This window comes from Lithobates pipiens, unplaced genomic scaffold (genome assembly GCF_037356315.1).
Source record: "Lithobates pipiens isolate NorthernLeopardFrog02 unplaced genomic scaffold, aLitPip1_a1.2 Scaffold_28, whole genome shotgun sequence".
NCBI classification, from domain to species: domain Eukaryota; kingdom Metazoa; phylum Chordata; class Amphibia; order Anura; family Ranidae; genus Lithobates; species Lithobates pipiens.
The window spans coordinates 57,323,829-57,338,183 of NW_027507789.1; the positions used below are offsets into that span (position 1 = coordinate 57,323,829).

Genomic DNA, 14,355 nt, shown 5'->3' on the forward strand with positions numbered 1-14,355 from the left:
GGACATTGCTCCAAATAGGGTAAAGTCTCTCGAAATCAGGGACAGTTGGGAGCTATGTAATGGCATCCCTGGCTCTGGTAGCTGCAAAGCAACATTTCTGTAACTGGCATGGAACAAGAGGAGGTGGGGAGGGGCATGTTTGCTCCCAGCTGTGTCCGGGGTTAATGATGATGTCACATGCAAATATTACATGGTCTTCCTAGTCCCTCCCCTCTGGGCTTGTGCAGACTTTGTTGCGGGTGATAAGGGTGTGGATCATTTGCCACATTGCCCTTGCACTACACACCTGCAGTGCACACCTGGGCCTGCACTCTTGACCCAAAGCAAAGCAGGCTCAGGTGTTATTAAATCCCTTTAGCATCTCCCACTGTTAGCACAATTTGGCTAAACCCAACATTTGATGTGGCATGCTTGACATGCCTCTATTATCCCCACCCACTGCCTTGCCCTTGCTTGCCCCAAGTGGGAGAGCCCACCAGGAAGCTGTCACCTTACTGGGCCAGTCATCTGCGGCCAGGGCATTCCCTCCCCTCTGGTCCAGTACGGTGAGAGCTTCCTAGTACACATGCTCACTTGGGGTTGAACTAGAATCTCAACACACTCAAGCTCATCCTTTTCAGGCTGGGTTCACACCATCGCCGCATGTGGCTCCCAGCAAATTCGCACCGAAGCCACAGCGGAGATGTGTGAACCGGCTCCATAGAGAGCTGGTCAAAATCTCCTGGTATTGCAAATTGGATACACGCATCCAATTTGCAGTGGTGTGAACCCAGCCTTAGAGAATTATCCTCACTTCTTGCCAGGCATATTGTCAGCAGGACAGAAATTTATTGCAAATCTCTGTAATGGAGCCCAGAATAGCAGTGAAAACCTGACAGGGGTTCTAACCCTCTCTCATTCTAGCAAAAACTACGATTTTTTTTTTTAAAGTGGGCATACACTAGACATACTGCAATAAATGTTTTATCTAATTTGTGAACTACTGTATTATTTTTATGATCACAGCTTCACCTTACTCCTCCTTTGATCGCTAAAGGTTGATAGTGTATGCTTGCCTGTATGCAGCACAAGTATGTCCAATGCAAAGCGGCCTATTCATATACTGTATGTTTTAATTGGCTAACCTTATTACCACTTTTCAGCCTGCAAAGTGCATATTAATGGAAGAGTGAAGGGAGTTTATTGAATCATGTTTTGATACTTCTAGGGTTCCCTTGTTTTCTTTTAGTCAGCAGAAGATTAATGTACCAATCCACAGACAACAGCTATGATTTAAATTTCCTCCAGCTCTCTATAAGTCATCAGGGATGTCAGTTTTACTCATTTCATTAGTGGATAATTGCTTGTTTCTGTGTTTAGCACTGACATTCTGACTGGAATCTATCAGATCGGATTCACTAATGGATATAGCATGCCAAATCCTTCACAAGAACCAGAGAAATTAGCCCACACTGTGCCATGAATAAAGTATGGTAACAATAGGAAAGCTGTGGTGGGTTGGATTGTGCTAAACGTTTTAATCTTTATTATTTCTTCTGACAGCATGTGAAAAGTGTGGACACAAATCAAGCTACCGAATTACATAGGGCCCTATGTAAAACATAGAGCGGATAACGCCATCCACTCTCTGCAGGATACCGCCACACTGTGTTTGTACTTTACGAGTCATTCACAAAGTGCAAGATGTGGTTTGAAGCCTGTGGTGCCCTCTGCATAATGCTCCTCGGAAGATCCCATGACGAGGAAGCTTCTGGAAATACCCTATGATCAGGTCACATGACTTTGACAGATCATGTGACTGGGCTCTTTTCCTCCTGGCACTTTTTCCCCTATTCATTTAAAATGAATAGAGCAGAGGGCACATTTGCAAAGAAAATAGCTGTGCTTTCTAAATTTGCCACTAAATGTAATTAATGGCAATTACCATGCCATAACCCCCAGACGGTCTAATGACCGATCGTGTGGCAGACTGCACAATAGCGGATAATTCAGCATTGCATATTAATTTATTACAGGTATTTAAATGAAACCAACAAATTATAAAGTGTTTTACATATATATTGTACATTCACAGCAGTTCCGGGTCTCAAGGAGGTTCGAATCTAAGGTTCGCACCTCAGATGCATACATACACATACTAGGGTCAATTTAAACAGGAGGCAATTGGCCTATCGGCATATATTTGGAGGGTGGAAGGAAAGTACTGTACTCAGGGCAACACCACACAAACACAGGGAGAATATGCATACTTCAGGCAAGTAGTGTCAAGGTCAGGCATCAGGCTCAGAGGCCGGTAGCTATAGCAGTAGAAAGGCCCCCACTGACCAGCAGGTCATCCTGGTGGATGAGGTGAACTCTTGCAAGGTGCGGGGTCTATGCACTAACTGGTATTCACCAGAGTTCCTGTTGGTGAAAATGGGTTTTGCTTTGTGTTAGTACCAGGCCGGGTTTCAGTAGAAGATATAGCAGATAGGCATCATGCCAGAAGCATAGTCCACAAACAAGCCAAAGGTCAGTCACAAGTGATTTCAGGTTAGGATCAAGCAGAAACAAAGTCAGGAAACAAGCCAAAGGTCAAGAATAGAGTAGTAGCAAAGATATGGTCATCAGCAGGAGTGACCATAACAAGATATTGGCTGAAGATGGCAAATAATCTGGCAAACAGGAAGTGCAAAAGCATGGCTTAAATAGGAAGTTCATGGGATGAGCAAAGAGTTCAAGGTTCACCAGAAACAAGGTTGAAGGCAAGATTGTCCAAGGAATTGTCCAGGGAGCTGTTCAGCATCTCAGGTGGTACAGCAAGAAGAGATGCTGCTAGACACAGCAGAGGTTGCAGGTTCAGATCCAGACCTTAAAAGTTGGGTATCGAGCCAATGAATCTAGTATTTCAAGGCATTTTTGCTGGAGAGCTCTGTTACAAGGAGACTTCATTTGTGATTCAAGGACTCCATTGGCAACATATCTCATGCAGATTTTCCAGTTCCCCCAAATGGTCATTTCCATTACAAGACCATGTTTTGGTGTTACACTTCCATGATTGAATTTTCATTATAAGATTATTAATGTAAGGTGCTTAAAAACTGGGAAATTCACCTACGAGAGAGAGATATCTTTGTCAAAGCCTTGTTAAAGGTGTAGTGAAATAGTGCCATTCATTTAGAAGCGCAACCCAACATTATTTCCCAACATCCAATGCACATGACAGGCGAGTGTGACCGGCTCTCAATGGAGCCAGTTCACAAATGACTGGGGCGGCCACGGTCTGCATTCAAAAAGGGTCCTGTGCATCTTTGAGTCCGATTCAGGTACGAATTCAGGCAAAATTCAGACCTGATTCGCATCTGAACCGGTGAACAGGGACGCAGTGGACCCCAGGCACTAACCCGCAGCCGCATATGTGTGAACCCAACCTTAGGTTGAATATATGTTTTTGAATTTCAACAAGAAAACAATAAAAGAGAGAGTCAAAGGTAACAATTGACCACTCCATAACAATGATAGGCAGTTACTTTTATAGGGTGACAACTCCTGCTATAAGGTGTCTCTCTGTTGTGTGTTACGTTGTCGCATGCTTTTGGAAAGAAGACTACAGCTGGCCATGCCAAAGCAGATTGCACAGGCACGGTCAACTATGGTGGCTGCAAAGAGGCTGCAAAAGATACACAGAACTGAGATGCAAAAAAGAATGAAAAAAAGGTGAATACGATACTGCAGAAAAAAAGGTTTGTGATTTTTAGGATTCACAGCGCTTTAGCAAGCTATCTGCCATTTAGTAAGAGCCGGTTCACACAGGGGCAACATGACTCTGCGAGGCAACCTGGACACGACCTGAGCGTGCACCACAGTGTGACTTGGGGCGACTTCAGGACAGGGGACTTTCCAGTGGCCAATCAAACAACAATCAGCTCTGTGGAAGGGAGGGGTTTACCTGAGAAAACAATTTTCTCTTCCTGTATTGTTGCTTCAGTTAAGACACGATCCGACTTTGGAGACGACTTCTATTGAAATCAATGGGTACAAGAAGTCGGATTGAAGTAGAACAGGAACCTTTTCTGAAGTCAGAGCGACTTCAGTAGTGCGCATTAAGACGGGTCTCATTGACTAACATGGAATTCAAGGACTTGGGGCGACTTCAAGTCAGATCCCAAGTCGCTCCTGTGTGAACCGGCTCTTAGGGTTTACATGTGCTTTAACTAGTGTTTAGTTCCTCAGCAATGATGTATCACAGGCTCCTCTGTTGCATCAGGCCTGACAAAACAAAAGTCCACTTTTTGAACTGACTCGCCTGCTCTCATTTGCATAAAAGCAGTAAAAAAAAAGCATAAAAGCAGAAATCCTACTCTTTATTCTTTTTCTTAATTTCTAATAATAATTATAATAATAATAATTTCTAATCCTTTCTCAGTAACTCCCCGTACAGTCCACAATATTGAGTTTAACTCCCAGCAAACAGTTTTTTCTTGGTCTGTTTGGCCCTCTCTTCCTCTGTACTGGAAGTCATTTTGCTGACGCTGGATTTTACTTTAACCGTTTCCTGGCTGCTTTCGTGGCACACTGAATTGGAGCAAAGAACTGCTTGTTACATCTGGGCGTAGGATGTGGTTACTCTCTGTCAGCAGAAGAAAAGCAAAATCTGAAAAAGTTAATCCTTTAACTGTAGTGGGGCTATCAACCAATGGTACAATACAGGCCTGCTGGTAGCAAAGTGGTTAAGCCACTTTCACCTCTAAATCATAATTCCTCAGCAGTTAACAGAAATTGAATTGTCTTCATTTCAATTGTTACACAGGGAGAGGAATTGCTATTAACATCATTCTCTTAGGGCCAGTTCACACCAGATGCAGTTCCGCGCAGTTCAATTTTTTCTGCACCAATACAGTCAGTTCCGATCAGTTTCTGCACCAGAAACTGACCGTAAACTGACCAGAAACTGACTGCATGGTGTGAACTAGAGCCATTGGAATACATGGAAAACACTGTGCATGCATTTTTAGTGCAGAAAAAAAGCGCACGGAACAGAACTGCGTCTGATGTGAACTGGCCCTAAAAAAAAATAGTTACCTGCCCCACAGCCTACACTGCCAATCTTTTCTGTATAAGGCTGGGTTCACACTGGAGCGATGCGGGAACGCCGCGAATCCGCGGCGTTTTCCCGCATCGCATGCCTCCCGCCGGCAGTTCACACTGCCCTATGCGGACTGCTGGGAGTGTCAGTGAAATGTTAATGACACCCCCAGATCAGTTCGCATATCGCAGTGCGATCTGCAAACTCGGACAGGAATCGGATCGCATGGTGTGAACACCCATGCGATCCGATTCTGCTGCGGACCAAAAAAAGGGTCCTGTGCGAGTTTGCGGCGGGTGCGATGCGAATTCAGCCATACTATCTGTATGGCTGAACTCGCATCGCACAGAGATCGGATGTGATTTGCACTGCAGTGCGGTGCGAATCACATCCGGGTCTCCCAGCCGCAGCGGTGTGAACCCAGCCTTAAATGGAAACTAAATCCTTTTGATTTAAAGTAGGACTAAACCCTTTGATTTCCCAGCATGCTGCGAATGCTAATTGTCACATATGCTTGTGCTGTCAACCAAGCCGTCAAACCATCAAATGGCTGAAGTCATAACTGATCACATGTGCAGCACCATGGCACTTGCAGATCAAACAGAGTCTAAGGCCGCGTACACACGGGCGGACTGTATGGCCTACTTAGTCCGCCGAAACACATTTCAGCGGACAGTCCGCTCGTGTGTGGGCTTCAGCGGACTTTTTCAGCGTGCAGTCTGGTGTACTAAGTATTTCGGAATTTCTGTAATTCTGTCCGTCATACTTTGGTTTCAGCGGACAATCCGCTCGTGAGTAGGCTAGTTCGACGGACTAAGAATGGCGCATGCTCAGAAAGGATTTACACGGCCGAAGGGTGCATTGCTGTGTATTGGACTTCCTATTTCTAGTCCCGTCGTACGCGCTGTACACGTCATCGCGCAAGCTTTCGATGGACTGTTTGTGCATCCGTGTGTGGTCAAGTCCGTTCATTCGAAAGTAGGACGGACTGTCCGTCGGATTGTATGACGGACTAAGTAGGCCATACAATCCGCCCGTGTGTACGCAGCTTAAGATGGCAGCTTCCTTGGCTGAAAAGGATAGGAGGGTTTAGTTAACTGTTTCCCAAAACGGTTACATTCAAGGCATGACGTTAATGATGACGGTCCCATTGGCTTCTGCTTTCATCCAAAATGTCAAATCGTCAAGAAGTGGCAGGTTTCATATCTGATCATGTGTGCAGCACAATCACGTAAGTGCCCGTTCACACAGGGGCGACGTGACTTGCAGCGCGTCTCACAGACGCGACCTGCACACGACTTCAGCGGCGACTTGCAAAATGACTTCTGTATAGAAGTCAATGCAAGTCGCCTGAAGTCGCCCCGAAAATACTACAGGAACCTTTTTCTAAGTCGGAGCGACTTGAGTCGCTCCTATTAGAACGGTTCCGTAGTACAGAACGGAGCGCGACTTGTCAGGCGGCTAAGTCGCCTGACAAGTCGCGGTAATGTGAACGGGCACTAAAGGATAGGAGGGTTTAGTATCGCTTTAAAGACATTACGTTACTTAAGGATCCTCAGCATCTGCCATTTCTGGAAGTGTCAGATGCCTGGTGCCCCTTTGCATTCTGTAGTTTCCTTTACCATCTCCTGTATAACAACAGAACTGAGTAATGACTTAGAGGATGGCCAAAGGGACTTCAGCACACAGTGAACTACTTCCAAAAGTATGTTAGATGCTGAGGATTTTTCACAAAGTTTATCTCTTCAGAATTGTGAAGATTGGTAACATGGCTGACGAGAAGGGCAAGTTTTGAAATACTAAAGTCTTGTTTTAAAAAAAAAAAATAACAAACATGTTATACTTACCTGCTCAGAGCAGTGGATTTGCACAGAGCAGCCCAGATCCTCCTCTTCTTGGGTCCCTCTTCGCTGTTCCAAGCCCTGCCCTCCCCTCCTGCCGAGTGCCCCCAGAGCAAGCAGCTTGCTATGGGGGCACCCGAGCTGAGCCACAGCTCCCTGTGTCTATTCAGACAAGGAGCCACGGCCCCCTTTCTATCCTCATTGCTGACTGACTGATTGACAGCAGCGGGAGCCAGTGGCACCACACTGCTGTTTCAGCCAATGAGAAGGGGAGTCCTGTGCAGCCGAGCCACTCCTACAACATCACTGGTTCTAGATGGGGCTCAGGTAAGTATTAGAGGGGCTGCTGCACAGAATGCATGAAGATAAAAAACCTTCTGCCTTTACAATCACTTTAAATATATCTAAAGCCCAAATTATTTATTTAGTTTTGGATAGAGTGGGAAGAGTTAAAACTACTGTCAGGTTTTTTGTTTTTTTATTATCTCCTACTGGGGAAATCTCCCTTCACTTCCCATCCTGTAGCTATACCAATAAGTCGCAGAAAATCTCCCCAAAGCTATGGAAATCCTCTATTAGCCCTTGTACACACGGTCGGACATTCCGACAACAAAATCCGTCGGATTTTGTCCGAAACTCGTGTTGCATACACCCGGTAGGACAAAGTTGTCGGAAAATCCGATCGTACGCAAAGTGATGACGTTATTTCGCTACGACGGGACTACGTTCAGGCTAGTAGCCAATAGCTTTGGTCTAGGAATTTGATCTGAGCATGCGTGGCACTTTGTCCGATCGGAATTCTCTACACACAATCGGACAAAGTCCGATCGGATCATGTTGTCAGAAAGTTTTATAGCCCAGCTCTAAAACTTTGTCCATCGGATATTCTGACGGAAACAGTCCGATGGAGCCCACACACAGTCGGATTATCCGACAACACGGTCCGATCGCACATTTTCCGTCGGAATGTCCAACCGTGTGTACAAGGGCTTAGACAGTTGCCATCACAGAAAACATCTTGATTTAAAAAGTTCCTTCTGTTCCTGTTTTGGAGAGACTTCTCGATTTTTAGAGACTACTTTGGATTTTCCCTCACTTTCAGGCTTGGTAATAATGGCCAACAAGGAAATGAAAGGCAATAGAAACCCGAGAGAGTCTTTAGATAGTCTTCATTACAGGCAGGGCTTATCTTTTGGTGGTTTTAAATAGTGAGTCACTTTAAAGGAACTACAGTGCACAATTTAGTATAACATTTTAAGATATTTAGTTAAGCCCGACTCCAACTCTTTTTTTTTTATTTAAATAGACTTGGATAAGCATAAATACTGTAAATTTTACTGTCAATTTTAAAGAATGCATGGTCCCAAACTCTTTCTATAATATAATGACTATAATCGGTATTCTACCTTGATAAGGAGGCCCTGCGTTGTCCCAAAATGTCAACTATAATATGACTATGATCATCACTCTACTTTGATAAAGGGGCCCTGTGTGGTCCTGAAATGTTGACTATAAGAAAATGATGATCATTCTGTCTTAAGAAAGAGGCCTTGCATTGTCCCAAAAATGGCTATAACATAAGAACGTTGACTGCCTTTCTTTCTTAATAAATGGGCCCTATGTGGTCCCAAAACTTGGCTGTGATACAACAACTATGATGTTGTTCTAATTAATTATTTCTTTATACTACAGAGTTATGCTCGTGAAAATTATTCAATAATGGTTGATGGCCCTCTCCAGTCACTAGAGTGATCCCAATGCAAAGATAAATGGTTTGAGGCTATGCAACATGTGACTTGCTTACTCAACAGTGCTGTTTTTAATCATGTCTAATAACCACAACAGATAGTGTTCTCAGTATTTGAAAAATAACTTTTAATTGTTTACTGTGACACATATCTAGAAAATACAGTACTATATATTAAGCACAGGAATTGAAAAAGAAAGTGCAAGAATGAAATCACTTTGCTGGGAGAAATACAAGTCACCATGGTATTTTCATAGCCTATAATTTACATACAAGTTCAACAATTTAATGTTATGTTCTCTTTCTTTCAGCACTAAAGAGGTCCTTTGAGGTTGAGGAGGTTGACCAGTCTTCGAACCCCTCTGTCCAGGCCCGCAGAACTCCAAACCCACTCCTAAGAGGTGCAGGCTCTGCCGCCCAGAAATTTCAAGAACAAAGCCCTAGAAATGCAGAAGCACTCCTGAGACATGCAGACATCGGAGGTCAAAGATCTCCAAAATCATCACTAAGGAGAATCGACCTGGCGGGGTCTCGGCATCCAGAACCCATGTCAAGACGAACAGAGATCTCCATTGACATCTCATCTAAGCAGGTGGAAAATTCTGCCCCAGCAGTTTCCCGGTTTGGTTTGAAGAGGGCAGAACTACCAGGCCATAAGCCTCCTGAGCCCATTCCAAGAAGAGCAGAGATAACTCTGGGAAAGTCTCATGAGCTCCGAGGAGAGTCTCCAAGTTCTAAAATTCCTGAGATGCCTCAGAGAAGAACAGAAGAAACCAATGCTAAAAAGGTTGATATACAGATGCCTAAATCCCCAGAAGTCCCCCAAGTAAAACAGGTGGAAAACTCCATACCTTCATCGACCATGCTTCACCATCAGCCAGAGCCAAAACTGCAGACCGTCCAGGTAGAAGTTCAGCAGCAGAGATCACCAGAGGGTAAGTCCTGCATTTTCCTAGAGAAAATATGGACAGAGTCATCCAACTATTCCCCTATCATGGTGCCATTCATTAGCACTAGTGGGGCTCTGGGGAATTGTTTATGCGTAAGTCCTGCGTTTTATTTTTTATGGCAACTTTTAGCTCCAGATTGTCATTTGTTCTGTTGATGGTTTTGTTTATCTGTACATGCTAAATTAGTGCTTAAATTAATAAAAACAGCAACATAAGGCTCACATAATGAGTTCTTCACATAATGGAGGAAAACAGGAGAATCCAACTAGGAGAAACAAAATCTATTCGCATTGAAATAATATTTATCTATATTTAACATTGGTAGCTCTTCCAATGTTGCATTTGAAAGACCTAACATTAGACATATTTGTTCTCTCCATGATTGTAAAAGTAGCTATGCAAAATTTGACACCAGAACTTTGCTTTCATTAGCCTGAGTGGCGCCAGACTGGTCGAAGCAATAGTCTTGCATTTACTACTGTATCATTTACTTGTCCTGCATCTATTCCGTTGTTTATTCAAGCAGAAAATCACTTATGAGAAAGAATGGGATCTTTTTGTGGCACAGTTGATATCCAAGCTCAGTTTTTCATAAATGTGGATTATAGGGCAGGTGTAGACCCCTGCATAGATGGTGATTACGTAAAGCCCAACTCTGGGCTTCCCCCAAAGCAGCCCCCTCCCACCTTCAATCTGAAGGCCCACCAGCAGTATTTTAAGCTATTTTATACTTTTTTTATTTTTTAAAGACTTCTGGTCAAATTTCTAACACTTTGCTCCTCACCTGATGGTGGGCAGTTCTCCGGGACGCAAAAGGCAGCCCTGATTATGTCATTATCACTGATGTATGCATCATTGCACAGAAAATGGGGCTCGTGGTGCCCTGCACTTACACGGTGTTTTTAGTCCTTTTGTGGGGGATTTTGATTGGAAGTAATTATTGATTGGTTTTCTACAAGCCTGTTTCCTGCTGATCGCACATGCTCTCTGAATTTGACTTACTCTATACCTAACTCATAGGACTGTGCAAACTGTAAAGGCAGTGATGGATGATCCACCAGAGCAGGCCTAAAGCTTGGGAGAAAGCAGGTGCACCACCTTCCCTTTCCAGATTCATCCATACACCCTGACAATATTTCTTCCCAATAGAGTCCCAGTTAGGCAGGATACCTAGTATGCCGTTAGCACTGCCGGCCATCAATTCACGAATGCCTAAAATATCTGAAGCCTTTGAAGAAAGATGGTGGATTTCTTATTTTTGATCCCACAGACTTTTAATTTTGCCCTTGAAATAGGAGAGATGTTAGCTGGTGGTATGGAATAGTCTTCCCTAGCAAGTGCTGATGGATGGTTAGAGGAAAGTTAAAGAAATTTGTCATAAAACAAATGTAGGGGCTGCCAATGCTGACATTCTTCTACAAATGCTAGCGGACTAGCATCTATCTCTGTCCTCAATGACCATAACATGTATTCAGAGTCCACTTCTATTCTACGACTCTAAGCTACGACTAAGGCTTTTGCCAAAACGCGTCAGCTTTATTGTTTTATTGTCACTCTGATGTACCAATAAACGACACTTCAAGGATTACAGCGTTACCGGCTTTTCTTACTATTGTTACTACAACTTCTATTCTGCATACTGAGCCTGTGACTCCAGGAAATATTTAATTAATTGAACTAGAATGACAGCTGAACAACTGCATTCCCAGAATGATTGGTCTGCAATGGCAACCCCCATAGTTCTATCATGGCATTTTTAATATGGGTGCCTGGTAGTTGTAGATAACATGTGTAGTGGAGTCCATGCATATCTATAGAACAAATTAACTTTGTATGTGAAAATTAAGACAGGACTGACGTTTAAATATTTCAGCCTTTAACGCCCATATGGGCAAAGCGTGTACTACGAATATGTCTGGCGAAAAAGTAAAGCTGAACTCCAGGCAAATGGATAAATACACAGATAAAATGCATACTGTGTGGGAGCTGCTTTACAACTAAATTATGTTTAATTCCATTCATCCACTTCTGAGATTTGCACAGCTCTGCCACCACAGTGCAGCCCTGTCTGGCAGGGCAGGACACTTCATTTTTGGCCTCTTGATTGGCCAGTCGCTGAATGATGTCATTCCACGCATGCACAAAACTGGAGTGTGTTGGGAATGTACCCTGTGCTGCTCATACTCAGCTCAGTGTGCATTCAATAGAAGATTGTGAGCAGGCAGGTAAGTGTTTCTTTTTGCAGAAGAGAAATAGAAAAAAAAAATCTACCTGCTTGCAGTTTTTTAATAGTTTAGTTGCGCTTAAAGTAACACTTTTACAGCTCTTGTTCCTCCCCTAATCTGTGAGTAGACCAATAAAGAGAAACCGCAAACAAATGAGCTCATCTCTCTATCACTCTGCTTTCTCCTCCTGTAATCATGTCCCTTGTTAACAAAATTCATTTAGTGAGTATACAGCTGTATTATTTTGTTACACATTATATATGCCCAGAGATCAGATTAAAACTGCTTCCAGACCTCCCCACGTACAATTGCTGCGGCGGGGCAGTCCAAGTACGCAAAATCACATACCTGTACGTGATTTTGTGCACTCGGTTTAGGGGGCACATGTTTGCCACCGGAGCACCGCTCCCACTGTGATTGGACACAGCTGGGGTCAATGGCCACCGTGACCTGCCAGTGGTACAGAAGAGACGTGGAGCAGCGGTGCGCCGATGTAAACAAAGCACACCACTACTCTGTCAGGGAAGAAAAGAGAGAGATCTTGTTTCAGCTGAATCACGATCTCTCTTTTCCTCCAGTGAATCCCCTCATTTAATCCTCTCACTTAACACTTTGGTCGCCCCCTAGTGTTAACCCTTTCCCTGCCAGTGTAATTTATACATTGATCAGTGCATTGTCTTAGCACCGATCACTTTATTTGTTCCCAAAAAGTGTCACTTAGGGTCAGATTTGTCAGCTGCAATGTTGCAGTCTTGCTAAAAATCGCAGATCGCCACCATTACTAGTAAAATAAATAAATAAATAAAAGTCCATAAATCTGTGATGTAGGTTCGAGATGCTAAAACTTTTGCGCAAACCAATCGGTTGGACTTGATGGACTTTTTTCAACCTCACCTACTATGTAACTATTTAACAATTAATATACGCTTATTGGGATTTTTTTTTAGCAAAAATATGTAGCAGAATATGCATTGGCCTAAACTGATGAAGAAATTAGTTTTTTTACTTTTTTTTTGGATATGGATTATAGCAGAAAATAAAAATATTGTTTTTTTTCTTCAAAATTGTAGGTCTTTTTCTGTTTATAGCTCAAGAAATAAAAACTGCAGAGGTGATCAAATACCACCAAAAGAAAGCTCTATTTGTGGGAAAAAAAGGACATCAATTTTATTTGGGTGCAACATCACACGACTGCGCAATTGTCAGTTAAAGCGATACAGTGCCGTATCGCAAAAAATTACCTGGTCAGGAAGTGGGTAAAACCTTCCGGGGCTGAAGTGATTAAAGTGGTAATAAAGTCAGAAGTTTTTTTTTTTGTTTCTTAATGCATTCTATGCATTAAGATAAAAAGACTTCTGTGTGCAGCAACCCCCCTAATACTTACCTGAGCCCCCTCTCGATTCAGCAATGTCGCACAAGAGACTCGGCTGCCCAGGACTCTCCCTCCTGATTGGCTGAGACAGCAGCGAAGCGCCATTGGCTCCCGCTGTTGTCAAACAAAGTCAGTGAGCCAATGAGGAGGGGGAGGGGGCTGGGTCGGGCACTGCTCTTTGTATGAATGGACACAGGGAGCTGAGGCTCGGGTGCCCCCTGTAGCAAGCTGCTTGCTGTAAGGGCACTCAACAGGAGGGAGGGATTAGGAGCACCAAAGAGTGACAAGAGAAGAGGAGGATCCGGGCTGCTCTGTGCAAAACCAACTGCACGGAGGAGGTATATATAATATATTTGTGAAATGTTGGAAATCCGAAAGCCGCCGAGAACGGCCGAGTGCAGCCGAAAATAGGCGAGAAGGGCCGAAAATAGCTGAGAACGGCCGTGTGCGCCCGAAAATACCCGAAAGCCGCCGAAAACGGCCGAGAAAGAGCGCCACCCAGATACATAGGACATCCGCTCTGTATCTCGGAGGTGCCATTTCTAAAATAGCAAGGAGACAAGCCTGCAAGGCTGCAACGGAAGGCTGCAATGCAATGCAAGGCTGCAAATGACTGACAAGGCTGTAAATGACTGACAAGGCTATAATGCAAGGCTGCAAATGACACTGACAAGGCTGCATTGATGGGCATTTAAATGTAAGTTTTTTTCCTTAAACTTCCCTCCTAAAAGTTTTTTTCTTTTAAATTCCCTCCTAAACTTGGGGTGCGTGTTATATGCCAGCACGTGTTATACGCCGATAAATACGGTAATTGGAGGAGAAGGAGAGATAGGAAGAAGGAAGGAAGTTAAAATACACATGCTCTCCTACCTCCCAACTTTTTGAGATGGGGACAAGGGACACCTGTTAGCAAAAGTATGTAGGAATAGGACACCCCCCCCCCCCCCCCGCCATGCCCCTTAAAGGAGAATTATTTAAAAAAAGGGTTAGTTAACCACTTCAGGACCGCCGTATTGCCATTGTACGTCAGCACAATGGCACAGGCAGGCACAATCACGTAGATTTACGTGATTGCCTTCCAGCGGGTGGGGGGTCCGATCGGACCCCCTCCCGCTGTTTACGGCAGTCCGATTCGGTCCAGGAGCGCTCCGTGAT

The 14,355-nt window shown here is 43.9% G+C and overlaps 1 protein-coding gene across 4 annotated transcripts in view; it reads left to right on the forward strand.

The window, feature by feature from the left end:
- Positions 1-14,355, forward strand: part of SEPTIN9 (septin 9) — a 381,698-nt gene that overhangs the window by 201,582 nt on the left and 165,761 nt on the right. For all 4 annotated transcript variants that reach the window (XM_077459257.1, XM_077459258.1, XM_077459260.1 and 1 more), the window contains one exon: positions 8,965-9,588. In XM_077459257.1, coding sequence (XP_077315383.1) covers positions 8,965-9,588 — 624 coding nt within the window. The remainder of the gene's footprint in view (positions 1-8,964; positions 9,589-14,355) is intronic.